The sequence below is a fragment of the Thalia democratica genome, chromosome 9 (assembly GCF_965202585.1).
Source record: "Thalia democratica chromosome 9, ktThaDemo2.hap1.1, whole genome shotgun sequence".
Taxonomy (NCBI): domain Eukaryota; kingdom Metazoa; phylum Chordata; class Thaliacea; order Salpida; family Salpidae; genus Thalia; species Thalia democratica.
Window position 1 is genome coordinate 32,431,791 of NC_139173.1, and position 27,697 is coordinate 32,459,487.

General features: G+C 30.7%; 1 protein-coding gene across 4 annotated transcripts; it reads right to left on the reverse strand.

Annotated features, from left to right (window-relative positions):
• Positions 1 to 212: 212 nt before the first annotated feature.
• On the reverse strand, positions 213 to 26,813 carry LOC145843879 (uncharacterized). Of its 4 annotated transcripts, none has more exons than XM_082951138.1 (17): positions 26,713 to 26,813; positions 26,098 to 26,325; positions 25,221 to 25,449; positions 15,020 to 15,218; positions 11,807 to 13,471; positions 11,013 to 11,496; positions 10,743 to 10,868; positions 9,961 to 10,092; positions 8,868 to 9,091; positions 7,617 to 7,696; positions 6,458 to 6,617; positions 4,515 to 4,674; positions 3,792 to 3,860; positions 2,628 to 2,763; positions 2,001 to 2,456; positions 1,567 to 1,691; positions 213 to 434 (listed from the first exon to the last, which is right to left on the reverse strand). In XM_082951138.1, exons 1-17 carry the CDS (start codon positions 26,788 to 26,790, stop codon positions 354 to 356), a joined length of 4,632 nt encoding a protein of 1,543 aa, XP_082807264.1. In that variant the 5' UTR covers positions 26,791 to 26,813; the 3' UTR covers positions 213 to 353. The 4 variants fall into 4 exon arrangements, with proteins under 4 accessions (XP_082807264.1, XP_082807263.1, XP_082807266.1 ...); XM_082951137.1 differs by having other exon boundaries at positions 213 to 437; XM_082951140.1 differs by lacking the exon at positions 3,792 to 3,860 and having other exon boundaries at positions 213 to 437.
• Positions 26,814 to 27,697: the final 884 nt, after the last annotated feature.

Genomic DNA, 27,697 nt, shown 5'->3' on the forward strand with positions numbered 1-27,697 from the left:
ATATTATTTTTTTACAAACTTGCTTATTAGCTTAAGATTAAAAACTAACTGTAAAGTTTTAAATAACAGGAAATGTTTTAATACACTTATTTTTTAACAATTAGTTGTTTGAATAAGTTTATTAAAACGATTACTAACAACAGTATATATTTTTTCGTTTCATAGAATATTTAATATGTACTTGCAAAACTATAATGCTGAAAAATTTAAAATACAGATAAATATAAGAATGTTTCAACTGAAATATCTTTGTCTTGATTCGTTAAAAAAAAATTTTGGTTGAAAAATATAAATTGAAAAGAACAGAACATTATAAGGCTTGAAGTGTTTTCCTACATATTATTTGCTATATGTTAAACATTAGAGGCTTTAGATGACATGTAAACTGCTTGCTGTATGTTCCCGTTAACTGTTTTGTTGGTCATCACATTTCTCTGCTGAAAAATTTTGTTTGTTTACAGCTGTCTAAAGTTTAAAATTAAAAGCTGTTGAAAAAACATTATTAAACTACAAGTATTTGTTAACAACTTTTTAAATTAATTCTGTTGGTTTGTTCTTGTTACACGTTATATTTTATTTTTTGTCTAATAACGCTAGTTTTAGTTAAGTATTAAACATTTTTTAATTGCTATGGTTTTTTAGAATTTTTTCTGGTCGTGAGTATTTTTTTGTTGTATAATAATTGACATTTACATTCGAAATACTTTTAAATATCACAAAGGTTTATAATTGAAAATTATTATAGAAAACTTGAGTATTTCTTCTTATCAAGGCGGCAGGCACTCCTTAAATTGCTATCATTATATTTTAAATGAAACATTAATTGTTCTTAGATATATTTTGAAGTAATTTACAGTTTTTTGATATTTATAAAGATAGATGAAGATTAGTTGAAAATAAAGTATTTGAATTATTAAACCATTGAAAAAACAGCAAATGTAATTATCTAAAAACTGTTGCTTTGATATAAAACTTTTTACATTTTTTTCAAGTATTTACAAAAATAGTATTTTTGTAAAATTGTAAACAACTAAATTTGTTTAGTTATTGTGATAATCAAATAATTAACAAAACAAAAGTCTACTATCAAACTAATGGTAGTAAAAGCAAAATAGAAACTAATGAGAAATTGTTTTTACTATGATGTAGCAGAGAGGTACTTGCATGAGAGTAAGTTAAGTTTGAACAAGACATGTTAAACACAAGTCCTTGTTTCTACACACTGATCTTGTTACGTGAGTTGTAAAATATTTCAAATACCTTTCAGAGCTCTTACAAATGTTTATGTTGTTACAAGAAAAGATAAATATTTTTTTTATAAAACCAAACAATTACATCTTTAAAAAACTTGGAGCTCTGAGCTTAATTTTTTTGTAAGCTTTTATTATTAAACCAAAATTTTAAAATTAAAAATAAAATCTTTGTTTCTATTTTACAAACACTTTGCTATGTTATTTTTTGTAGTGTTAGTTTTTACTCAACTGATAACAGCTGTAAAAAAATAATAGACTCTGGCATCCGCAGATTTAAGCAAAACAAAAAATATTATAAAAATGTGATGCTTACTTTGTGAAACCTTTGCATCCGTTGAAGTTTGGAGTGCTGATCCTGCATACTTCTGTTTTTGTCCACATCACTTTTGTTTCCTGATGGTTCCGATGTTTTGTTGGTACCATTTGAGAGGTTGTTTTCTGAGAATAAAGAATAAGGTAACTTTTTGTGTATTAATTCAACAACGTTTGTTTTTAAAGCCTAGGTTTTAAAAAACTGTGTAAAAACTTTGGTAAAATTATTGTTTTGAAAATTTAACACGGAATTATTTAGACACTCGTGATTTTTTGAGCATTGAAAACAACTTTGTAAGTTTATTGCAGCTATCAACTAGCCAACAAAAGAAATTTTTTTTTTGATGAATATTTAGATATTTGGAAATATGTTATTTTTTGACTTGTTATAATTTCAAAATGTTATTTTTTGACTTGTTATCTAGTAATAGTCACCTGAGTACCCTGCCTGAGTTTTGTGCGCCCACTGCGGCTGCTGGTATGACGTCACGAAAGGTTGCTGCGACGTCACAAACGGCTGATGAAGCTGGCCCTGCGAGCGGTGGTGGTGGCTCATGCCGAACCTGCCCTGGTGCAGGAACGGCACCGCCGACTGCGACCTCTCAACCATGTGAACGGGAGTCTTTCTCCCCACCTGGCCCTCTTGCGCCACCTGGTGGTGGCCACCCAGCGGCTGCATCCTCCCCTTCATATGCGACCTCCTGGGGAGCGATCCCCCGTGGTAGCCTCCCCTCGGGTGGTGGAAGGTTTGAGGTTGGTTGTACGAAGGAGGGATCATCTGGTTGAACATGGGAGGCCTTTGTGACGTCATCAGCCTCTGTGACGTCATAGCGGAGTCGTCCATCGAGAGGGGGTGGGAGGGCAGCGAGTCCAGGGAGCTTGATTCGGAAGCTGAGAAAATTGTGATACTCAGCTTGTTTAGAAAAATAAAAAGGCGAAAAAATTTATAGTCAAGCAAACTAAAAGCTTTAAAAAAGGTATAAAACAAAATGAAAAAACAATTGATTTCTTAAAGTGGTCTGTAGTTTAATAAACCCAGACATTCGAACTGTTAGTAGTCACCTGTTAGATTAGAATGGTTCTGGTGTGCATCGGTGCCAATTTGCTTGTAACTTTTATGGAGCAACTCCTGCTGTCTCCTCTCGATCATTTGGAGATGATCCGTTCTTCTCAACACCTTCTCTGCCATTTCTAACGCCTGAATGAAATATTGGGTTTAAAGTAAAGTTTAACTGAAGAGAAACACTATGCAATTTCTGAGTAACAATTCACAAGCGTTTACAGTTTAGTTTAAAATGTTTAAGATAAGATAATTTGTCACTTAATCTAAATTCGTTGATAAAGTTACACAGCTAATGAATTTGCATTCAACAGATAATTGGTAGTACTGATAAGAAGTTTATTGTTTGATATCAACGCTCTTAAGTAAGTGATTCTTTAGTTTTAAATATTTTTTGTTATTTCAATTTCAAGGAGTAATCATAATGAAAATAGTTTTTTATTAAATCTGTATGTTTAACGTGTATTATTACTTGCTGTAATGTTAAAGTTTTAGCTTCTAGTTAAAAAACTCGAACATTTAAAAAGAATAAAACTTAAAAATTCAGATTTGGGTATTATGATGAATAACAATGATGAAAAGAAGATTTTATTATGACGTGTTTATAGCATATACGGTTTTTGTTGTACAAAAAATCTTATTTAAATTAAAGCTTATTGTAAAAGTTAATAATTGTTGAACATATTTTTAGCCAATCTGTATAAAACTTTTAGTTTGTGATATAGCAGAATATAGTCGTGCAAATGTCTTCTACTAATTCTCATAATTTTTTGGCAGAAATTTTTTTTTAATTAAGACACATTGCTTAATTATAAATTTTATATCACCAGCTGCAATAATAATTAAACTCTTTTGTTTTCAACAAATTTATATTTTGCAACTTATGTTTGTTTTTCATGTCGTGCAAAGTTTAGAAAAGTTATAAAAAGGTTTTTCAATTATAGTATTTAAATATATAAAAAACAAAGCATCTAATCGTTCTCTTCCGTAACAAGATAACAAACTTTTACAAGCTTTTATATTTTTTGTTTATACGGTTTTAAAATATGCATTCAGATAATATCTTGATCATGCAATATCTATTATGCTCCAAGTGCAAGTTAAAGCTCTTAAAGCTTGTTACAAAGCCTTATGCAGGAACCATTTAATTCTGATATGCAATGAACCTTTATAAACTTTTTAATGTAGTACTCTCTGACAAACCTCCTTCTTCTAAGCCACCTATACTCGACAGCCTGTAATTATACTTTATTCTTGTCTACCATGAGTTTACTTTAAATCTTTTGTGTTTCAGAGAGTTTATAAAAAAACTTATCTTGTAAACGAAAAAAAGTTGTTGCTACAAATTTCTATTTATCGTTTACCTAGTTTTATAACATCGTGTTAAACACAGCAACTTTCGATTTTAAATTTTGTTTAAATTAGACAAAAAAAAAACAGTTTTAGGACAAACGCAACTTACATAAACATCTTCTTAAACAAAACTTTTAGATAAAATCCTGTACTAACAGTTGTAACTTGGTTTAATAAAAAGCTTGTCCAATTTATTTTGTTTAAGTTTTAATACGAAATTCGTATTAGGCTGAGTTGCAGCACTAAACTTATGTTCAATTTTATTAAAAAAACTTTTTTTTGTTTCATTTTGGCAAAACCAACTTGTTTAAATATGTGGCTTAAACATATATAAAATAAACACTTGTTTAAACACTTAAACTACATTAAACACTTGTTTAAACCACATATTTAGTAGTTTATAAAAAAGAAGCTAAATTAATTAAGTTAAAAAAAAATGTATGTGTTTTATCACGAACAGTACCAACTTGTATGTAACTAAACTTATTTTTAATTAAAAAACAAACTTTTTTTTGTATCATTATAACAGTACCAACTTGTATGCTCTCCATTCTCTTGTCGTGATCGATCGGGATCCTCTGTATGTCCGTCATCAGGCTGCTGTGCTCCTCGTACTGATCTCCGTAATGATCTTCTTCCATCGATCCGTGCTGCTGCATCGAGCTCCTCATCCGGGCTTCTTGCACCGCTGCCAGCCTGTTGTATAATGTTACAAATTTATAAAGATAAGAAAAAATTAAATGTATAGTAAAAAAGAAATAATAGTTCTACGGTAATGTGCATGATAGAGTAAATTGCAACTACATGTTTGCTAAATAAAGCTGAATAGAAAAGATTGAAGAAATATTATAATACTTAGTAGACCATCGTCAATTTCTAGTTAATGAAGTATTATGTATATTACCAAAGTATAATAAAATACCAAGTACTATGATTTATGTTATATAAGGTTTTATGTAAAGAAAGCAAATGTTGTTTTTGTTTCCCACATTTTGAACTTTGTAAATAGAAAACAGTTGGCTATAAACAAGCTTTCAAAAGTAAACAAAGATCCATTGTTAAAATTAATCATTAAAAATCGTTTTTCAAGACATGTGCAAATAAAATCGCTAAATACAGCATAATTAATGTCATTTTAACACCATTATGTATTCAATAAGGCTTAACTCAACCATATTTTTATGTAAATATGTATTTTGTGATGTAAATGACTTTTTTGAACAAAAAAGTAAACATATTGTATTAAAACAGGTCTAAAGCTGGATGTGTTAAAAAGTCATTAGTAAGAGTTTGTAGTATATAAAAACTAAGATATTTTTTATAATCTGTTTACTAGCTGCTATAGTTGATTAAAGTCTTAAATCTTTTTAGTATTAAAATAGCTTACAAAATTTAATTCTCTGTAATTAAAAGAAGCATCTACAACATTCTGTTAAAGCAAGTCTAATGACACTTGAATACAAATTAAAAAAAAAAGACTTTCATTTTAATCTTGAAACTGTTTGTGTTACAAATTTCATTTGAGTTATGTATAAGCTAAAAATTTCTACTTTGATATCACTTAACAGAACATTAGCGTGTTGTTTGCATTAATTAAACGGTATATAACTAAATTTTAATAAAAACAAACTGACTTTATTTGTGTTAAAGTTTTTAAATGTAAATCGTTTGAAAAAAATCTCAAAACTATATGTGTTGTTTTTATATATAAGTGTTTTCATCTTTAACCTTTACATTAATGTATGAATGAGATCAAAGAGTAAAAAGCAGCAACTTAAAGCTTAGTCAAGTGTAAAAAAAAAATAAAAAGCTCTTAAAAACAAAAACTCTCTGAGAAAGTGTGCTCTTAATGTTTTATTTTTAAAACATTTTCAAACATCGGGCGGGAAGCCTGTTTTTTCATCAACGTAGACTATGTACTTTAAAATAAAAGTACTTTACTTGGAATAAAAAAATTACAGTTTGTTAAGGTCAATGTCAAACGTGAAAAAAGCTAAGACTTGAGCTAATACGCTTTTTAAAGTCTGTTAAAAAAAGAACATAGTTTTTTGTAAGGTTATACAGGTGTTGGTTAAAATTAGTTCTGGAAATGTTTTGGTCAAGACAAAACAGTTTTAACTTTAACATGAAGGTCTCGCGCGTGAAGTTAGAAAAAAAAATTTTCCAAAAAGCACGATCAAGCAGAAACAAAAAAAAAACACAACTTTATTTTTATAGAAAAATTAAAAAACTTCAATAAAACTAGCTGTTTTAAAACCTAACCAAACGAAAAGTATTAAAAACTATTAAGCTGCAGTCTTTATTTTACAGTCTAATTTAAATAACCTATTATTAAATCTTATTTTCCAGTGTGAAAAATTTCAATTAAGTATTATAACAAATAACTTTTTCAGTGTGAAAAATTTTAATTAAACATAATAATTAAATAACTTTTTCAGTGTGAAAAAATTAAAAAAACTTTAATAAATTTTTTTCAAACTTTTTCAGCGTGAACAGGGTGGCGGTGAGCTGCTGGCACCTCTTCAGCTGCTTCTCCAACCTGATTGGCTCGTTTTCCACGAAGTCGAACTCGGACCTGATCACTTCCGACTCGCTCATCGCCACCGACTTTATCTCGTTCGAAAGCGATGGGAATCCGTCTGTTGAAAAATAACTTTGACTTTCATTCTGAGCATTACTATAAACTAAACTCCTTATATTTTAATTTGTATGCTTAACAGCTGTTAAATTTCAAAAATAACTTAAATTCAAAGTATTTGAAACTTTTTTTATTATTTAACATTGCTTTTACAAAGTTTTTACAGAGTGCTATATGTTTTAATTACAAAATTTATATGCTTTTTTTGAATCAATCTTAAAAAGCGGATTGTGCATTGTAATTTAGAATTTACTTAAAACACATGGATTTGTTATATTTTGAAAAAATGTTAGAGTGTGAAATGTTTACTTTCATTCTGAGCATTACTATAAACTTGACTGAAAAATTTCTAGGCTTGTTTTTGAATCAACTTTAAGAAGCAGAATGTACAATGCGTGCGCTTGTTTTGGAATTTACAAAAAACACATGGACGTGTTAAACTTTATAAAATCAATTAAATGCAATATTTATTTATTAACATAGTCTGTTTATTTAATTGAAAATGTTTTATAAACTTTTTGAAGCAGCTAAACTTTTGAAAAGTTTTAAATTCAAAATTCCAGACTTATGAGTGTCTAATTTTTAAAACCATAAATTATTTAAATACTGTTACACTATCATAATTTGATTAAAGCAGTAACATTGTTTATTTAGGACTTTTTAGTTGAATCGTTTGTTTAGGATGAAAAAACTTTTTAGTTTCAAAAAAAAAACCCTCTAATCTCAATTTTTATGACGTTTGCAGAGCCACTAAAAGTTCATTAAATGAAATGTAAATCTACAAACAATTCATTAAATAAAATGTAAATCTACAAACAATTCATTAAATAAAATGTAAATATACAAACAATTCATTGAATCAAATTTAAATATGCAAAATATTATTGAATCAAATATAACAAACAGTTCATTAAATAAAATGTAAATATACAAATATTTCATTGATTAAATGTAAATTTAAAACATTTCATTAAATCAAATCAAATGTAAATATACAAACATTTCATCGATGCGATGCTTCTTCCGGCTTGACTCAGTTGCCTCACAAGACCTTCCACTTCCTTTGAGCTCACTCGACACCTGTAAGTGTTTGCACTATTAAAAAACATCAACATGAAAAAGTATGCAAAAAAAATTTCCCGAGCAATACGCGAGTTTATTGAAAAAGCATAGAAAAACCATGGCGTTTTAACAACTTATAATACTCGAGCTAAAATAGACTTATTAAAAGTTCATATAGTTTTTAGCTTGCACGAAAGTCTATTTTTAGCTTTTGAAAAGTTTAAATAATTTTCAGTTTTTGTAAATTTAAGCTGTTGTTATTAATACTTCAAAGCGTACATAAGTTTATTGAAAGTTGACATACAAAAACCTATGTTATTTAGTTAAGAATAAAATAAAAATTTAAAAATGAACTTTATAGATTAGAATGAAAATCTTAAAAACAGAGTTGAACTCAATTTATATAGGGTTAAATGTTTAAAAAAAAAGTGTTAAGTTTATTCGAAACAAGATTATAAGTTCATGCACTCAAAAACAAAAAACAGATTAATTCTTGATATATTGATATTATAAGAATACATATAAAATCATATAATTCATGAACGTCAAAATGTTTTCTTTGAATGTCAAAATGTTTTTTAACAGTAAATTTGACTTATCATGTTTGTCTGTAAAGTGAATTTTTGTGTAGACTGGCTTTATTTTTATTTGAAAGTGCAATAAGAGTATTAAAAAGTTTTATAAATACTCCATATTTTAGGTAAAAACAATTTAAAATAACACCACCCTGCTAATTCAACTTGGATAACGTTTTGTAGCATGGAAACAGCTTTTGAAACGTTAGAGCAGAAAATAATTGATCGATTTAAACCGGCTGAGCATATTTTCTGTTTTCAAAAGAATTTCCGCTCTGATACGTCATAAAACAATTATTTGCTTCCGCTTGAATTCGTGACAAAACTACTTCCTACCTACTACATCACAAGTAGCTTTTTATTTATACTACGTCACAAATCCACTAACTTAAACGTGACGTCGCACTAAAGCGGCTTAAAATGATGCGATATTAGTTTTAATTAATTTAATTTTCTACTACTTCGCAACATCATTACTTAACAAAACAAAACTACGTCACAACCACAACTTTGTTAATTCACAAAACAGGCTTACTAGTTCTCAGCAACCAATGCCAATTGAATTGAACAAAATTAGAAACAACCCCACAACACTATTACGTCACAACACTAACTTCCTGTCGATGACGTCATGACGCATTTCCTCCACCGCAGCCTCTATCTCGCTCAGCTTATTCTCGCTGTTGGCCGCCTTTTTGCCGTACTCGTGCCTCGAACTGTCCAGGTTCAACCTCCTCCTCCGCAGCGGCCGGTAGGTGGCGTACTTGCGGTTTATGACGTCACAGATGGCTTTCTGGTTGAGCTCGATCAACCGGTTCATCTCGGCCATGTTGGTTTGCTGTGAAAATTATTTTTATTATACTCCTTCACTTTTGTTAATTATTAAATTAAATTAATATTTTAGTCACATAATACTTTTTGTGTTTGTATCAAGTTTAAAACAACTTTGTTTTATAAGTTTTAAGTTTGTATGAAATTTGTTGTGAAAAAGTAATTTTGTAAAAACATTTAAAAATAATTTAACACTAGTGTTTGTTAGTTTATGAATAAAATTTTCTAAAAGTTTTGACGTCTTAATGCAAAAGGAATTACTATTTAATAATTCTACAGTCATTTAATCTATTGCTGACATTCAAAAAACACATTAACTATTGAAAGTTTATTTATATTAAAACAAGTTTTATCAGTGACTTTTTATTATTATATAACTTCCACCTCTTAAAATAGTAATTTGGCAAAAACCTCAATTCATCTACAATGAAAACCGCAAAAAGTCTGCAAATTAAATCTTTTTTGTGCCCTTAAAGATACATAAAAAGCCTCTATTGTTAGCTGTTTTTTCTCAGACAGAACTTTTGTTGAACGCCAAAAGTTTCTCACTGTTTTAATTGTGGCTAAAACAAACTTTTCTTTTTCTGTTAAAACATTTTTATTTTTAAACCAAATACAGATATAACGAGCGCAAATGATCTAATTAATGGCAAAAGCTTTGAATATAATTACCTCGCTAAATTGAACGTGGATTTTTGCGGGAATTCAATATTCAAAAAAGTTTGAAATTTTCGCGCGCTAGCGAAAATATTTGCCTCTAAAACAACACGAAATTGTTGGATTAGAGCCGCGTAATTGGATGATATAGAATATAAAAGGAAGTGCACCTCACTTTTAAACCACTCTTTTTTACTTTTTTATTCAAATTTAACTAACTTGCTGCTCCTTAAGGTTTTCGCATTCAGTTCTTAATACTTTCGCGACCATGTTCACTTGCTTAAGCTGCTCTTTGTACCAGTTTATTGTCGCTTTGTCCTCTTTAATTGGCGTTTTTTGCTCATTTGTTTGCTGTAACAAAAACTAATTAGATACAATTAAAATAAAAAGAGTACTTTTTGTTTGATCAATTTTGACAACATTTTGTTAAACTAGCATTAATAAATTGCAAAAAGTCTTTATTTTTTTTTTCACAAATAACTTAAAGTAATTTAAAAAATTTAAGTTTATTTAAAATTATTAAAAAGGTAATAAATTTGTTTCAATCAAATACAAACACCGCCTTGAGTTTTTAGAACAAAAGTTAAAAGTTTTTTGATGAAACGGGTATTGCATAATTTCTGTAATTGATTTGTTTTAAGTGGTCAATTAAAAGCTAATTCAAATACTCAATCAAAAGGTTTTATAAACAGTTGCTGATTATTTATCTACATATAGTTTATAAAAACAGTATTCGCGGTTCCTTTTTAATTAAAAAGCTTTTCAATCATTTAAAATGTTTTATAATCATTTCTGTTTTATAAAAACAAACTATTGTTGTTATTCAAAAAGAACTGATTTAAAGTAAAAATTTTAAAGCTATTGTTGTAAATTAAAAAGAACTGCTTTAAAGTAAGAATTTTAAAGCTATTGTTGTTATTCAAAAAGAACTGTTTTAAAGTACAAGTTGTTACTTTTTTGTTTTTATACAAATCATAAATACAACTTCATAGTAATTTTACCTGATTTTTAACTTTAGTTTCTTTTTCAATTGTTACATTTGGTTGGTTAACTTCAAATGAGTCAGGACAATTATCACTGCTGTTTATCGACTCAAGACTGTTACAACTGTCCATTTCGATTTTGTCCTGAAACATACTCTAAATGAATAACAAATTTTATGCTTAATTAAATTTAACGTTAAAGTCCACTGAAAGCTTAAAAAAAAACAATGAAGATAAATTGCTTACTTTTTAAGAAAAATTAGAAAAAAATATTTAGAACAAACAAACCTTTTTATTCACAGTCAGCAAGTTTTGGTTTATGTTGTCCTGCTGATGCAAGTTTTTGTTTACAGCCAAATCCATTTTTGTAACAACATCTTCGTTTTTGACGACGTCAACATCTTTAATGACGTCACTGTTCTTTATGACGTCAACGTTCTTTATGATGCAGCACTCGTAGTAGGGAGGGCTCTTGTAGGTCTCTACCTTCTCATCTTTGACCTCTTCCGACACCGGGACCAGCTTGATCCGGGTCCCGTCTTCCTCCCTGTAGACGTGGTCCCTTTTATGAATCTCTTCCCTTGGTTCATCGTGATGTTCGCGAACTTCGAACGTCTTCTCGGCGGGGGACTTCCCCTTCTCGAGACCGTTGTTGTACGTCTGCACGTTTCCGTCCTGGAAGATCAGAACGTCGTTTTGGAAGGAGACCCGCTTGGAAGGCCTGTGGTTGGACGAGGTGCTGAACTCCGACATCGAAGAGTTTGATGAAGAGCTTTAACAATAAAATACATATTTAAGCATACTGTTAGTTGCAATCATAGGTAAAAACAAGTGCAAAATACTTTCATTAAAACTGTTGTAAGTTTTTAAAAGTACATGTTGTTGCAACTCAAGCTGTGGTACAATTAATAAGTAAGCGTGTAAACAATTTAAAAAATCCGAAATTTATAGTTCTTATAGAAATTATATGCACAAATAAAGTCGAATCATTGTAATTCTATTACAAACTTTTATTTTTATGTTAAAAAAATACAACGTTATTACATATTATCCCAAACAAAACATGAAAATTGATCACCAACCTTTTTATTGAGCTTTTCAGCACTCCCATGAGCAACGGAGCAGATGCGTTGCTTGGAAATGAAGTGGGAACCGGTTTCGGGGCGCCGAACTGTTTGTTTTCAAAATTAGTGGCCAAGTTGCCCATCACCAGAGAGCTAACAAGACTGCTTTTCGGTATGAGGGCTTTCTTGGCGTGGAGGGGTGAAAGGTTGGTGGTTATTACGGTGTTTTTCAGTTCGATGTTGAGGGGTCTGTGAACTTCGTTGAGCTTAGCATCCTCAATATTTTCAATTTTTACTTCTTCGTTTTGTTTGTCTTCAAAGACACTTTCGTTGTGGTCAGTGTCGTCAAAATGTTCTTTGACTCCGCCCATGTTGAAACCGGTTAATTTCGGTGAACCTATGTGCTCACGGTTGTTGTAGGGCACGCTCGCATTGCTTTCATTAAAAGATCGTGACGAGTTTACACTGCCGTTTACAGCCAAAGGTTCAGGAGAGTTCAAAACAGCTTCTTCCACTCTATCCACTTCTTCAAAACCGGGCTTCGAAGGCAAGTTTTTCTTCGACGAAGCCTTGTCGTTCTTGCTGGAGCTCAGAGACGACTTCAAGCTCGACCTGACTCCGGCCAGCCTTTTAAACCCGAACAGCTTGCTCGTCTTCTTCGCGGGTTTGTCGCTTTTTGACGCGCTGCTTTGGTCGGGTTTCGGTTTTTCCACCGCTGAAGCATTCGTAACAGCATTTGTTTTATTTAAACTAGTTTTTGCCGTCGTTTTGCTCCCAAAACCGCTCTTGCCCACCTCCCTGGGTTTGTCTTCTTTCGGCGGCACCTGCGGGATCATCACCGGCTTCAGTCGCTGGATGCCCTTCGCCGACCTGCCGGTGCCCCGGTTGATCGTCGCCCTCTTCTCCCCACCCTCTCTCTGTCCGGCAGAGAGGTCGTTGTTGGAGGAGACGGCAGAGGACGAGGGTGAAGGGATGGTCGTTGATTTCTTCAACAACCGCGTGGTGGCGCTGCGCAGTTTCGACGTGGGGTTTTTCCCCTTTTTTTCTGCGGACAGCGCCGGTTTTGGCTTTTCCAGGTTGCTCTTGGGCTTGACGAAAGGTTTATTCTTGCCCAGGTTGGAGCGCGGAGACATTATTCTCGACGTGGGAAGCTTCAACGACGGAACGTTTTCGTCAAAAGCCTTGTCCTCCTCAAAGACCTCCTCCTCTTCGGCGATGCAGTCGTAAGAAGCGGGCGAGTTCAGGTTGGTCCTGGGCTGCAGCAGACCCGACGGCTTGAAGTTGCTCTGCTTCACCTGCGAGTAGGAAGGAACGTTGGACTTGTTCTCCATGGCGCTCGTCAGAGACGCCCTGTTTGCGCTCCTGCTCGGCTCGCTCCGCCTGCCCACCCCCGCCGTCTTCGGCCTCGGCAACGAGTTGTAGCTCAGCCTCGATTTGCCGGCCTCCTTGTTGTTGTTGTTGTTCGAGGTCGCTGCGGGGGATTTTACGCGGGGGTTTTGCAGGACCTTTTTGGCGCCCACCGACGAGGGTTTCAGCAGCTTGTTCTGCTTCGGTTTCTGGAGCTTCGTCTGGGGCTGCTTGACACCTGTTGCTGGTGTTGGTATCGACTTCTTCGCTCCTGGCTGGGGGATGCCTGAGTTGACTTTCTTCTTCAGTTTCAGCACTGAACCGTTGCTAATCCGGCTGTAAAAATATTTAATTTTGTGTTTATGTATAAAATAAAAATAGTTTTAATACTATTTTGACTGAAAATATAAACTTGACATGAGAAATACTTATTCCTTAATAATTTTGAAATTATGTTCAATTTTTTACTTTTGGTTAGAAAAGCTGACACACGATAGTTTAATTTCAACAAATCTTGCTGAATTAAATAAATTCGAGTGTAAAGTTACACATAAGCCAATAAAGTCCGATTTTTGACTGATGTGTTTTTCAGTATATACAAAGACATAAGTTCTAATAAACACTCTTGAGTGTAAAAGGCTCAAATAACAATAAAATAGTGTATTGTTTGGTAAGGTACATATACTGCTTGTCAATAGAGCTTTTTATAGTAAATAACAGAATAATGCAATGTTTTTGGTAAAGTGATATAAAAGCTTTTAGTTTGTGTAAAGACACTTATCTTTGTTTATATTAAACATAAAAGTTTATTAATATAGGCTGATATAAAAGCAGATAAAATCTAGATACAGATCATAATAATACGAGTTAAAAATGTATTTTTATTATATACAATCTGTTTAATTTACTTCTACAAAGCGTAACACAATAGGTTTGCTATTCAGATCGTTTATTTCTGTTATCACTTGAACTACTTAAAAAGTTGTAAATCATAACACTCAAAAGTTATTTAATATATAAGTCTTAAAACTTTTCTTATCTCTAAAACGACGTTGTAATATTCAATAACTTATGCAATACAACTTATGGAAGGTTTTCTTAAATATCTTTTTTAAATCTTAAATCATTTTAATGTTAAACTAAAGTAATTCAAATGTTATTTTCTAAAATACAAAACATTAGTTTATTAGTATATAATAAAGATCATACACCATCAGTATGGTTGTCAACAGTGGTTTATACTTAAACTTCTGTAAACATCTTACAAAACAGTATATATTTTCGTCTAAAATTTTTACTAGACGTTATGAAGAAGTAGCAACAAAATTGATAGTGTTTAACTACAAAATTCCAAAAAAAATTAATATTTCCAACCTTAAAACTTCTTTCAACACTAGAGTTATTAAGAAGTTTTAAAACCGCAAACAAGTAGATTAATAAAGCTACAACTGTGGTAGAAGATTATTTTAAGACAAGTTTAAAAAGCTTGTGATCAGGCCAATACCATACGAATATTTTTAGAAAATAGTATTTAAATTTTAAAACCGCATTTAAAAAAGATAAAAGAGATTATTCATAAACGGCAAACTCAAACTGCTTGAGTAGAAAATATAAAGACACAGTGTATGTTGTGCATTTAGAATAGCTTCTTTTTTTTAATGTTGTAATGCTTCAATTTTCAAAAACCACTAATCAACAAAAGTACTTAAGCATTTAAAAAGCATGAAAATAACAGTTAATCCAGTTTAAAATTCACTCTACCAACAGAGCTAAAATTTTTCAGAATTTTATCAAAAAATAGTTTTGCTCAAGTAATTTGTTGTAATTTGTTGTACAAAAACTAATTAAAATAAGATCTGAAATTGTGAAAAAGAAGTCACTAACCTGACGTTTTCCACTGGCTCGAAGCTGCCATTGTTGCGGTTCTTCAGCAATATGCTGTGCCTCTGCGGTTCCAACATGGGCATGGTCAACAGTCCCTGGTACGATTGGACGAACAAGGCCCTTATGGTGTCCAAGCTTGTCAGTTCGTTTGGCAGTAAGGCCGCTTTCAGTTGGTCCAAGTATTCCAAGTGGACCACTCCTGATTGGTGGGAATTTTAATTTAAAATTAACGGCTGGTTAAGCTATAAAAAATACATGTTGATCTATTTTAGTTTACTTACAATCAAAACAATTATATACAAGTTTGTTTAGTCTCATTGACAACATATAAAAACATTTTTTATTACAATTTCTAGACACATTCTTACAGTTATAGCGTTGCTTTTTTTTTGGTATTTCGATTTATCATTCTAAAACTACTTTGGTTACAGCCTAATTTAAACTTGACTTGCAAATTAAAATAACCTGCCACCGTATTTTCAAACGACCTCTCACAGTCAAAAACAAAACAACTGAAACCCTTCGGGCGTCAAAACAAAGCGAACATAAACAAAAGTCTGATATCCGTGTGAGATTTTCTTGCTACAACATCACCTTGTTGTTTTCGACCAAAATGTCAGTTCGTTAACGAACGTGATCTTATTTGAGGTATTTGACATTCTTTTCAGCTGCAAGCTTCTTCGCACTTGCGTGTGTGGCTACTATGTGAAAAGGCAGTAAAAAGTTTACGACTTTGCAGACAAAAAGCTGACCTGAAACGAGCGCTAAGTTTAAATTGAAACTTTGCATAACCCTTTAGCCCCTTTAATGTTATAAAAGCAAGGTTTGTGTTTTATGTTGGCTTTGAAGTGCCTTTGTGTTGGATGTTGTACAAAGCCGGATTGTCCTTACGTAAAAACTTTTATGATTACAACAATTACGTTTCAGCGCGCTTGTTCAGCTTTCGAACGTTTTCATAATTGCTCTCAACAACTTTTTTACATTTTTTATGAAACCGCCAATTTTGACAGTTGTTTTATGATATTTATTTATTTTTTTATTTAAAAAAAAAACTCAAATTATTCTTTTTAATTTAGCAACTGTTACAATAAGCGGAAGTCAAATTTTCTAAGAAATACATATCATAAGTATGTTTGTCAAAAATAATTAATATTATAAACTTTTATGACTTTGTTATAACACAATATTTCAGCAAAAAATAAAGTTTAAAATAATGCAAAAAGGAAGTGAAAAATATTTATTTTCAACTTAAAACATAACCGAAAAAGGTTATTAAAATATTACTAGGGGGAGGGTGTAATTTGTTACCATTATAATCCTCGAAGGTCAAGTTAATTAATAAACATCAGAAGCAAAGACAGAAGGTTGTTTACAATCAGGCCTAAAATCTAAACTTGATTGTGATGTACAGCTGCTAAAAGGCCCAGCAACTTTTGATGAATTGCAGTATAATTTTCAACAAGTTTACAGCAATCACTTTACTGCTCTTGCGTGGCTATAAAGCACGTCAAGGTAAAAGCTTTACAACTTTCTACGCTCAAATTTCTGGTAAAGTTCAAAAATAAACAGCGTCTCTGCTGCTAGCGTAAGCGCATCAGTCTAACACGAATTGATTGCAGCGAAATCGACCAATCAAACAACGGGAAAAAGTTGGATTGTTGACAAGGAGCGTTGAAGCCTGTAGAGCCGATATAGCGCACACACAGTGTTGGCTTGTGTTTATGTGATCATCCGAACGAGTGGGCTTACAGCGGCTTACTAATTATCAGAAAATTAACGGTCAAGTAGGTTTCTAGCACAACTTTGCGCACTTGCTGTTGTTTTTGTAAGTTACTTTTTCTTCAGTGCACGAAATTTTTTTTAGACTTTAAAAAAAGTGTTTCCATTCGCTCACAGTGTCAAACAGATAAAAAGAAACAGCTCAAAGAGGCTTACTGGTCATTACTAATCTCCACTGCACGGTCATCCAAGTTGAAATGACACAAGCGAGCAATTGCACAATCATAAACAAAAAGTCATCAACCTGCTATTTCGCTCAAGTCGATTATGACGTCACAGAGGCTCATTAAAGTTCGTGGGAAGATTTAAAGTGGCTGCCGAGTTTAGTCATCAACAAGTTTTTGTTATTGAAAGTGTTGAACCACGTGATGCAAAGAGGTGTTGTTGCTGAAGAATCGTAAACTTGTTTAAAGTTTCTCAATACTAAGCTGGTTGTTTGTAAACTTTGTTTAATTTTTTTACATGTGAGTATTACACTATGACTTAATTATAACTTTCTAGGTTTTCTCAAAACTAAACTAGTTGTTTTTAAACTTTAAAAAAATAAATTTAACAATATGACTTAATTATAACTTATTTTAACTTTCCCAAAACATTACTAGTTGTTTATAAGTTTTGTTTTGCTTCAAATACCTTTAATATTAGTCAATACAGCTTTCTTTAAAACTAAGTCACAAACAATAAAAACGATTTTCTAAAATTTTAAGTAGTTCTAGTATAAATTTTTAGTTAAGTTGTAATAAACACAGACCATTGGTAACTTTTTTATAGATCATTAGATTACTTAAAGTTAAAGAAAACTTTGTAAAAATGAAACAAAATGATAATGTACACCAAAAATGTTTAACTTTACAAGAGCTTGCAAATAATGACTTGAATTATACAGTTACATAAAGTATAACTATCTCAAGTAATAAGTAGCACAAGAAAGCGATCTAATTTAAGCTGATTAAGACTTTCCTAACAACAAATACACATTAAGCTGAAATAAACCTTTTTTTAATACTATAACATAAAATTACTTTTTCTAACTACACAATAAGAAAAACTTTGTTCATAAAAGTTTAATCAAAAACCTTTAATCCTTTTAAAAGCTGTATAGTAAAATATTTTTTCAAAGTTTATTTTTAAACAAAGTTTTACAAACTCAGTTTACTTCTGGGCATGTATTTGTACTAATTTGTAAACAAAGTAAGATCGTGATTGTGATCTTATCTAAAAATAACCTCTTGTTTTTTGTTTTTGAAAGTACCCTAATCAGTGTTATTGTTGAAAAAGATAAACAAAATATAAAAACAAAAAATTAAACAAAATAACAGACGAATTTCAACTCCTATACTTTAATTAATAGAACGTGTATAACTAATTAAAAGCATCTTATTACATTGTATTAGACTTATTATGTTGATTAGGTTTAATTAATTGCATATATCACTATTGTCAACTATTGGCTTGCATTCATAAAAATAACAAAAAATTAAAACAATACTAAAACAAAACTGATACTTTAAGAACAACTGTCTTTTTAAGCACAAAAATAAAGCAACTGTAAAAAATTCAAACTAGCAACTTCTAGCAACAACAAAACTGCTTGAAAAATTCCAGCTTCAAAGAAAAGCTTGAAATTCAAACTTGAAGTTTGGAGTTGAGCAGACTTCCAACTGTGAAATCTATCAAAACAAATTCCGAATGGCAGCCTACCACACTGTCAATTCCACTGTCAAATACGCGACACACGAAAAACTTTTTCTATTTTTCTGATTGCTCACTTGCTATAGGCTTTAAATTACGTTTACATGTAATTTTGAGTGGCTTTCTAGATTTGTTAGTTTCGCTTCGCACACGAAATAATATGTAGTTTTAAGCCTTTTACGGACGAAGAAAACATTATTTCTTTTGTGACTCAAGTACTTTTTTTGTATAAAAACCACAAAACGACAACAAGCAAAATGAACAGAAAGATTAAATCAGGCCAACAAAGAAAATGAAACTACATTAAAAGTCTTACACAAAAAAATTATGCCGTAAATAAAAGCAAAATAAAAACGCTCCATTGTAAAGGAAAATTTCCTGCTAATAGCCGTCGCAACAAGATCTTTTAAAGCCAGTACGGAGGTTTCAAAATACTCGAGATACATTACAACTTCATTGAAGTGGTGTTTTGTTCCTTGTTAAACGAAAGTTAAACAATGGGCCTTTAGGTTTTGTACTCATTTTAAAACAATGTTGTGCTTTTTTACTTTTTGCAGAGGCTTAGTTAACAAATTTAAAGTCTATTTTTAGTATCAGGTGTCATATTTAAAAACCAATTTGCTTAAAACTTTTTAAACTATCAAAGTTAAATAAACCAATTGTTTGTAACTTAATTACTTTTTGTAGCTTGATAAAGCAAAGTATGTTTGGAAATTTTATGGAAAAAAGTGTTGATTGAATAATTAATTTAGGCTTCCGATGTAAATTATGATACATCCTTTCAATGTTCACAATAATGGGCGCAACATTATTTCTTATAAATTATATTTTGATTAAAAACAATATGAAAAACTGTAAACAAACAAAGGAAGTGCTCAAATTAAAAAAAAGTGATTAAATTCTATTTTGCTTTGAATAAACACTGAATACACAAACTACCACCACAACAAGCCACTCGATTTAAACTTTTTAATCTCAACTTGCAATCGAATTAGCAGCGAGATTAGAGTCTGCGCTAATTAGCCTAGCTTCCTACACAAAACAGATAAGAAGCAAACGAAGTGTCTGGTTGCATTTATTTATAAACACTCACACTTCAGGGGAGTTCTAGCAATTGTTTGCGTTTTCTCCACACTTTTTATTGGCCTTTTTGTCTTTCGCCACCACCCCTTTGAAGTGCCTTGATCTTGACTTAGAAGCTCAAAAGGAATGGTTTGGGAATTATTAAATTACTCTCGGTCAATATTTTCCGCCTGTTATTGAGATATATTGTTTCAAAAAATAAAAACATTTAGTAACGACCTCACTTTTGCACAGTGGCAATTTGAAATTTTCTAGACGTTCTCAAACCGCTATGCAATTACACCGATACTTGTTTACTCTCGCGTCTGGCTTCTTGTTTTCCGCACAAGAAATTTTCATGACGTCATATTAAAACTTCTGACACGTCACAATCGAGATGACCTCGCGCGCGCCGCGATGCTGGTGAGGAGAAAATCAGTTGAGACGCGCCGACGTCAAAGCTGGCTTTTGTTGGGCAAAACGGCGGAAAATTCACTAAAAACTCTCCCATGGATATACCTTCAATTTTTTTTTTAAAGTTTTGTTTGAATAATCATCCACTCACTGTTTGATATACTTCAGCGGTTTGTGCGAAAAATTTAAAACATTTCGATTCTCTTTCTATTTACATTTGAAAATAGTTTTAAATCTGGGAAATATTTTTCGGACTCGAGAATCACTCCGCACCATTAAGTAATTATAAATCGGCCCTTTTCGAAAACTCACATTTTTGTCAACACTATCATGTTCAAAGGAATTCCTGGTATAATTGTCCGGCGAGTAATTTCTCCGTATTTGCTCTGATCGTAAACACTCGTAAGAATTTTTACGGCTTTTTTACTTTTATTTTATACCTTTTATATTTAGGTTTATTCTCGTTCTGAACAAATTTGTTTGCTCACCGGGATCGAGTTACGTCTCGTTTGTTCCTGTGAAAATAAAAACGTTGATGTTTCACAGGTGTTTTAGGTGTTTGGTTAACTTCTGCGTGACCCGTTGAAACCTCCGCTACCAAGTTTTAGTTCTCACGAAGCTTTAAAGTTTTATTGTGATTTATTACATGCTTTTTGTGAGCAAGAGAATAATTCATAAGTGCAGATTTCGTTGGCAGATAAAGGTTTCCTTCTGAATTAAATATTCATGACGAAACGATTTCCAAAGAATTCAACAAATTGCTATTTATAGACGTATGATGTTTACCTAAAACGCTGCTTTTTTAAAAAGTACTTGTGAAATCAAAACATGTTTAACTTACGAACTATCTAAATATTTCGCGATACTTGAACTGACAACCGCTGGCGTTATCAACATTGCAAAAATGAGTATTATGCAACGCAGGAGAATGTGCTCGAAGCACTACAAACACACTATAACAGGCCGTTGTGACGTAACAATTGCATGGATGATATTTCTGCAAATTTGTTTATTCAACAACCACTTAAAACTTCAAATGATTTATTAGAATTTTTTTTTATGAAATACTGGTTATCTAATCAAAAAAATAAAATAAACAGCACTTCTACTTGTGATGAAATAATTCATTCTTATGCTGAAAGAGTAAAAAAATATATAATAATTTTTTTTTAGAAAGTAATTACAAAAACTATATATGACAAATTGCCAGCTCTACTGAGTTTTATTATTTAAAATTTTTATTTTTATATAATTAACCACTTTTGACAAATTGCAGCCAACTCAGTGCAGATTATTGTTTTGAAACAAGAAAACAAAAACACTTTTATTCTCAACTCTGTTTTGGCAAACTGCAACATGCTTGTTCGTTCTGATAACAGCTTCCCTTCTACGTACCTCTCACAAACACGCAAACTTGTGTGACATCTCAAACTCGTGTGTGTTTTGCGCTTCAATGTTGTCTTTAGATTTCCGATAAAACGCTTCGCCCGTTATTCGAATAAAAACGCGAGCTCTTGTAAAGCTGAGAGCTGATAAAACACCTTGAAAAGCAGACGATTTTTTTTCGCAACAAGTTACCGTTTTTTTAATAATGCGTCTTTTGTTATCTTAAGTACAAGTTTTGGTTACCGCACTGTAGGTAGCGGTTCGCGCTCACAAGAGCTTCTTTATGCTATCAACTTGTTTTTTTATTGCAACCGCAGTACAAATGTTTGGTTAAAAAGGAAATTGATTAATTTGTTATATTTGCTACCAATTTTCAGTACATATATAGAAGTTGTAAAACGAGTGTTAAATTTGGACTTGTAAAGCTTTTTTATGGTGTGTTATTTAAAGCACACTCCTGACTTTTAAAACTAAAAAAAATAAACTTTTCTAATATTTGGACCTTTATAATTAGTTGGTATTAAATTTGCAACTAAAAAACAGTTAATTACGTTTAAAAACTATGTTGGTAAAGTTTAGTTTAAGAAAATGTTTATAGATTTTTTTAACTTATACTTTTCTATTTATCTTAAAAATTGCCTCGTTTACAATTTCACAATTTTTTTTTTCTAGAAAAGTTTCAAAGTCTAAACAAAACTTTATTATCTGAAAAGCCATTAAAATTTTGGGAATAAAGTACAGTGACCTCTCGCATTTTTACGCACTCGTGACGTTACGCACTCTCGTTTAGTTACGCATTTTAGAATTCTAAAAAATTCCAAATTTTTTTTTTCTTTTAATATTGCAAAAACTAGGTTTATAGTATATTTTTAATTTAAAATATGTTTTTAAATTTTAACTCATCTCTGTATATCTCTAGACAAAAAAAAAATTGAAGAAACATAAATAATTTTTATTAAACATTTTTCATATATTTTATATACTTTTGTTCCAAAGTAGAAATTCATTACAGCACCACATGAATATTTTTGTAAAAGGCTATAAAAACAAATTTTAGTATAGACACCACACTATTTCTTAATTGTAAACAAATGCTTAATTACGAATTGAATTTGCTTAGTAGAATAGAGTATAAATGTTAAGTATCAAATAAGTCACATATAAATAAAGATAAAATCTACTTATTATTAAAATTAGTAAAATTTTTCTACAAGTGTTATTATTTTATATAAATTTAAAAGTATTTATTTTAGTATTAATATTTTAAAAGTGGGAAAGTCTCAAGTTGCTATTAACTAGATACAACATCAAAAAAAAACAGCCATTATAGTAAGCATATTTGGAACCTCTCGTATCTTTACGATCTCTCATATCTTTACGCATTTTTTCAGTGGACACAATGTGCGTGAATAAGCGAGAGGTTACTGTACATATTCATTTACCTTATGCAGCCTAATACTAATATTTGTTTAATTATTTATCTAACTAATTACGCGACTGACAACTAAACAAACTGTTTATTTACAAAAAAAAAAAAAACGAAATGACTGAAAACTGGGAGAGCTTTTATTTCTGTAAACAAACAAACTCTCAAAAAATAAAAACAATAATAAATAAATACACAAACTGTATTTTCCAATCAAACCACTGACTGTTTGCTTCTGCAAAACATCCCAAAGTAGTAAAGAAGTAAAGCCTTGCAAGCTATATGTGTTTCAGTGCAAAAAAAAGTTCGAAAAAAGCGCGCTCTCTCTGTTTTCTCGATTGCGATGTTTGTGACGTCACAACGACGATGCTTCAGGTGTACTTGGAGCGATTTCGGTAATCCGTTCATTCAAACACTAGAAAGATTCGATTCGCCGTGATACGATTTGAAATTTTTTTCTCTGTGTTTTGGCTTGAGTTTTTTCTTTGTTCAAAATGTTTGAGATTTAATCTCTCTTTTTCAAATGTTTTTTTAAAGCTTACTTATCATTTTCGTGAAAACTGGTATGCCTGTTATGTTCGAGTGGATCTTTTATAGCACATTAGTTTTGAAAAAACTTGATAATTTATAATTAAACTAAGTTTTAAAGTTTTCTATAATTTTTTTTGTGAAACTGTTAATTGTATTTAGATAAAAGTTGCAGCAAAAATAAACAGTATATAGATCGATTTAAACAAAAACTTTAATTTTTTTTTTGTATTTTTTAGGTTTTTTTGTTAAAAACGCTAAAATAAGTCAAACTTCTTAGTTTTTATTATTTTATAAAACTAATTTTGCAACCAGTAACGCTTTATTTAGCGTAAATAATAAAGTTTTGTAAACACAGTTCAACCTCACTATTCAAAACTGTATTTTCGCACAAAGCACAGTTTTAATAATCGAATTAGCTTTTATTTTTAGTTAACTTAACGTGAAAATTAGCTGATTAGAAACAATTTTGTAAACACAACTTATGTTTTGTGAACTCAAGGCAATACATAGCAATACATAGAAACACTTAGTTGTTATTTAAATGTTTGTAAATATTGAAGCTATTTTACTTAAAACTTCGAACACCATATAAAAATTATTAAGAAAGCTATAACTACTTAACCAAAATATTTATCAGCCATTACTTTTTTTTTCAATTTAAAGTAATTTGTGCATATACTATTTTCAACAGTATATACTAATATTTAATCTTTCTGTAATGAAAAAATATTCACTGAACATAGAAAATAAGTTATAAAATACTAATCCTACAGACACAAAACTTATAACTATTATTTGCATAAGGCTAGATGTCGCTTTTTTATTTTTACAGTAAATATGTTTGCATTGTAAAAAGTTAAGTGAAACAAAATACTATGCATATAAAACCAAGCCCGCAATCAAATCATGTTTGATAAAAAATTGTTCTCAAATTTCATAAATTGGACATGACCGCTTTGACTTTTATGTAATTAAAATTTTCAACTTGACATGAAAATCAAAAACATGCAAGTTTTGTTTTACATTTTGTTTGCAGATATTTTTAAGCTTGTTGTTCTGCATTACGATTTTTTAATTGTTTGAAGTTTTTGAATTGAAGATTTTTTTTTTAAATACAAGTCTCGCATAAAATTTGTTTAAACGAATATTTTAAAATACGCACTGAAGTAAGTAAGTTAGTTTTACTTATTACTTATTTGATTTTTGAAAGCAGTATAACAAACTTGTTTTATATACTTTGAAATAGTATACTTGTAACAGTATATAAAAAACTAACAAAGTGTTACTAGATTATTTATCTTTAAAACAATTAAAACATTAAATTTGACATTCATTGTTTTTCAGTAAAAAATATTTTAAAAGTATGCTTTTAAGTTTTGTATAAAAATGTTAAACTGCGTAAAGTGTTGTAATTTTTTTAAGTTATTCGTACTATTTCAAACCAAGCTAAATAAAAGTAACAGCGCTGTATATTTTAGTATATTTTGTGCTATCAAAAGTAGTACTTCTCAAAAGTTTTTCATGTCATATTTTTACTCATCAAGTATGCACACTTGTTTTACAAAGTTTCTTTTATTTTAAATTTTATCTAAGTTGCTTTTTATATCTTATTTTATGAACCATATTAAATAAGTTATTTTCTGATTTTTTTTTTGTCAAACTTCAAACCGACAAAACGGAACGTCGTGGAAATTCAGCAAACCTTTTGAAAGGTGTAGAAACTTTTATATTGAATTTACAAACATTTAATTTCAGTATTCTATGTAAAGTTATAAACTTCAAACTTTTTCTAATCAACTATCAACAAACTTCAAACGTACGTAACGGAGCTTTAAAACTACTAAACTTTGTTATTCTAAATACAGATATTGTTATTATTACTTTCTTCTAATCAACAAACTCCAAACGAACCCAACGGTGCCTCGTGGCTTCTGCTCCTCGTTCTCACGATCGGGAGTGACGCTCTGGAGGAGCAGCTCCTCGACAAGGACCGCTCGCAAGACGAGAGGGGACGATCCGAGTACAATGAGGCCTGGTGGTCCGAGTAGGTTGACGGGGAGCACGGGTGGTCCGACATGTACCCGCAAGTGGAAGCCAACGAGGCCCTCTGGTGGTTGCTGGGTGATCCGTAATTGTTGCCCTTTGAGTAAAATTAGGATTTAGCGAGTAAGAATTATTGATAGCAATAAGAGTTTTACTTTAATAATTTTAGTTTGTTCAATAGTGTTGTTTAAAGGATGGTAGATAGTTGTAAAACAAATTATGATTAAGCAGTTTTTGCAGTTAAAAAAATTAAACCAAAACTTTATTCTAAAAATCAACGAGCTCAATTTTTCATGTTTAATTTGCTTTTACGATTGTTTGTTTAATCTCTTTGATAAGCACAGTTATGTATAGTAATTGCAGAATAGAAGTATAACCATTTTAACAAAAAAAAAATCAATATTTTGTTCACAATTTTGTCAGATGTCAAAATGTACTTGAACTTGTGACAATCTACGCAGCAAATTGCTAGTACAGAAAATTACCTAACATGAAAACGACAATAAGAAAAGTTATTAACAATTTGCAGCAGCGGTCAAGTGCAATTGTCAATAATTGGCCACTCTGCGACTATTATTTCGGCACAAAAAAAAAGTTCTAAGAAAAGCTACTTCAAAAACGAAAAAACTTCAAAGCTAAAAATAACAACACAATTCGGCCTCTTAGTTAGCAGTGTGCTCGTAGCACAACAATAAACACAAAACCTTTCAATTTAGAACAGAAAGGAAATAATAAATTTCACAACCTGCTCCTTTCTATTGTGGTCCTTTCCACCAGGGTAGCCTTCAATGGCGGGGTTCTTTTGTTGGTACTTGACTTGCACGTAATTAATGAACATCTTCCGTTTCCTTTCAGCTTCATGTGACGTCATAACGCCCCTCTGCTGACGCTTGTGGTGTTTTCTGTGTCCGTTGGGTGTCGCAAGCGAGCACGTGTTGGCGTCTTGTGTGTAAGAAAATCTCTTCATTTGCTTCTGAAAATTAAAAACTTGATTTTGTTTATTTTATTTTCCGGAAATTTGAAAATAGTTAAAAATACCTGTAAATACATGTATCTTACACTTAATAAAAATGTAAATGAAGTCCTTAAAATTTATTTCTAAATATAATGCGTCAATTTTTTAAAAACTTTATTAGCTTTTTTACATACTTTTTCTATATTTTATTAAACTTCATATACTTTTAATTCCCTACAGGCTTTATTATATACATCGTGAAGAACAGTTGCCATCTTTTTCAGACACAGGTTTAAATCGGCTTACTGAAATCCTCATTTTTTTAAGAAATAGTAATCAATTACGCAAACCACCAGTAAGGCTTAAAAAAAGTCATTTTAAAAAGTAAATGAAGTGTAACACTACCTCAGAGTTGAAAGAAGATTTGTAATCTTCATCACAGCTCGGCAGTATTTGCGAATTGTGAAGGTAGTTTTTTCCCATGACTATTTTTTTTAATTACATCTAAATAAATAGAGTAACTAGTAAGAGGTTGTTGTTACAACTAATTAAGTTGCTGTAAAACTGATTAAGTCTATTTTTACTTAGGTAGTAAAAGTTTATTGGTCGTTATCTAAAACAATAAGTTGTAAAACTTTAAACTGGCACTTAAAATTATGTTAAAGTTTATTTTCGAATTAAATATCTTTTAGTTTTATTTTTAGTTTAAGTATAAAAGTCTAATGTAGTTCAAATTTAAGTTAATGATTAAAAACATTATTATAACAAAACCTAATATCGCACAAAACAAACAATAAAAAACAAATAACTTAATTACATTAGTTTATCCTAAAAAGTTTTCAACTTTTTTTTTTGTTTTTAGGAGTTATAAAACATAAATAAACAAATCTTGCTAGTATAAAGCATGTTTTGCATCAACTTTATATTGATTATCTTTTTATTCACTCCCAATCTTTTATAATCGAGTTTAGTTTTAAGTCATTGATTGCATAAATTGTTTACATTAAATGCATATTTAATAAAACAAGTCACTGAACTTAAAAAATACAATATAAAGGCAGAATTTAAAATATTGTCTTTTTAATACACTCTGTAACATTGGAAACCTTTTTTGTAAAACTGTAAAGTTTTTTAATTTTACTTTATTACTTTGCTTAAACTTAGTGAAATACGCTCAGTCTATCAAAAGAAAAATAAGTAAACTGCACAGATTAAAAAAAAATTGGCTTTAAATCTACCTAGCTAACCCCAAGTACTAATAAAAAAAACTTAATTACAAAATGACCAACTCGTAATCCGCCCTCGAAAAACCTTTGTGACACAAAAATGTTTCAAGAGAAACGCAAACACTACTCAACAAACTGATCAAACAAAAGGGCACACCGTCACA

Bases quoted from the DNA above. Each gene is read 5' to 3' on its own strand.
- LOC145843879 (XM_082951137.1), bottom strand. From the start codon at position 26,790: ATGGGAAAAAACTACCTTCACAATTCGCAAATACTGCCGAGCTGTGAT. The intron at 15,219-25,220 runs GTTCGTTTGGAG...CCCACCAATCAG, and splicing joins AAGCCACGAGGCACCGTTGG to GAGTGGTCCACTTGGAATAC. The intron at 438-1,566 runs GTAAGCATCACA...AAAATTTTTCAG, and splicing joins GGATGCAAAGGTTTCACAAA to CAGAGAAATGTGATGACCAA.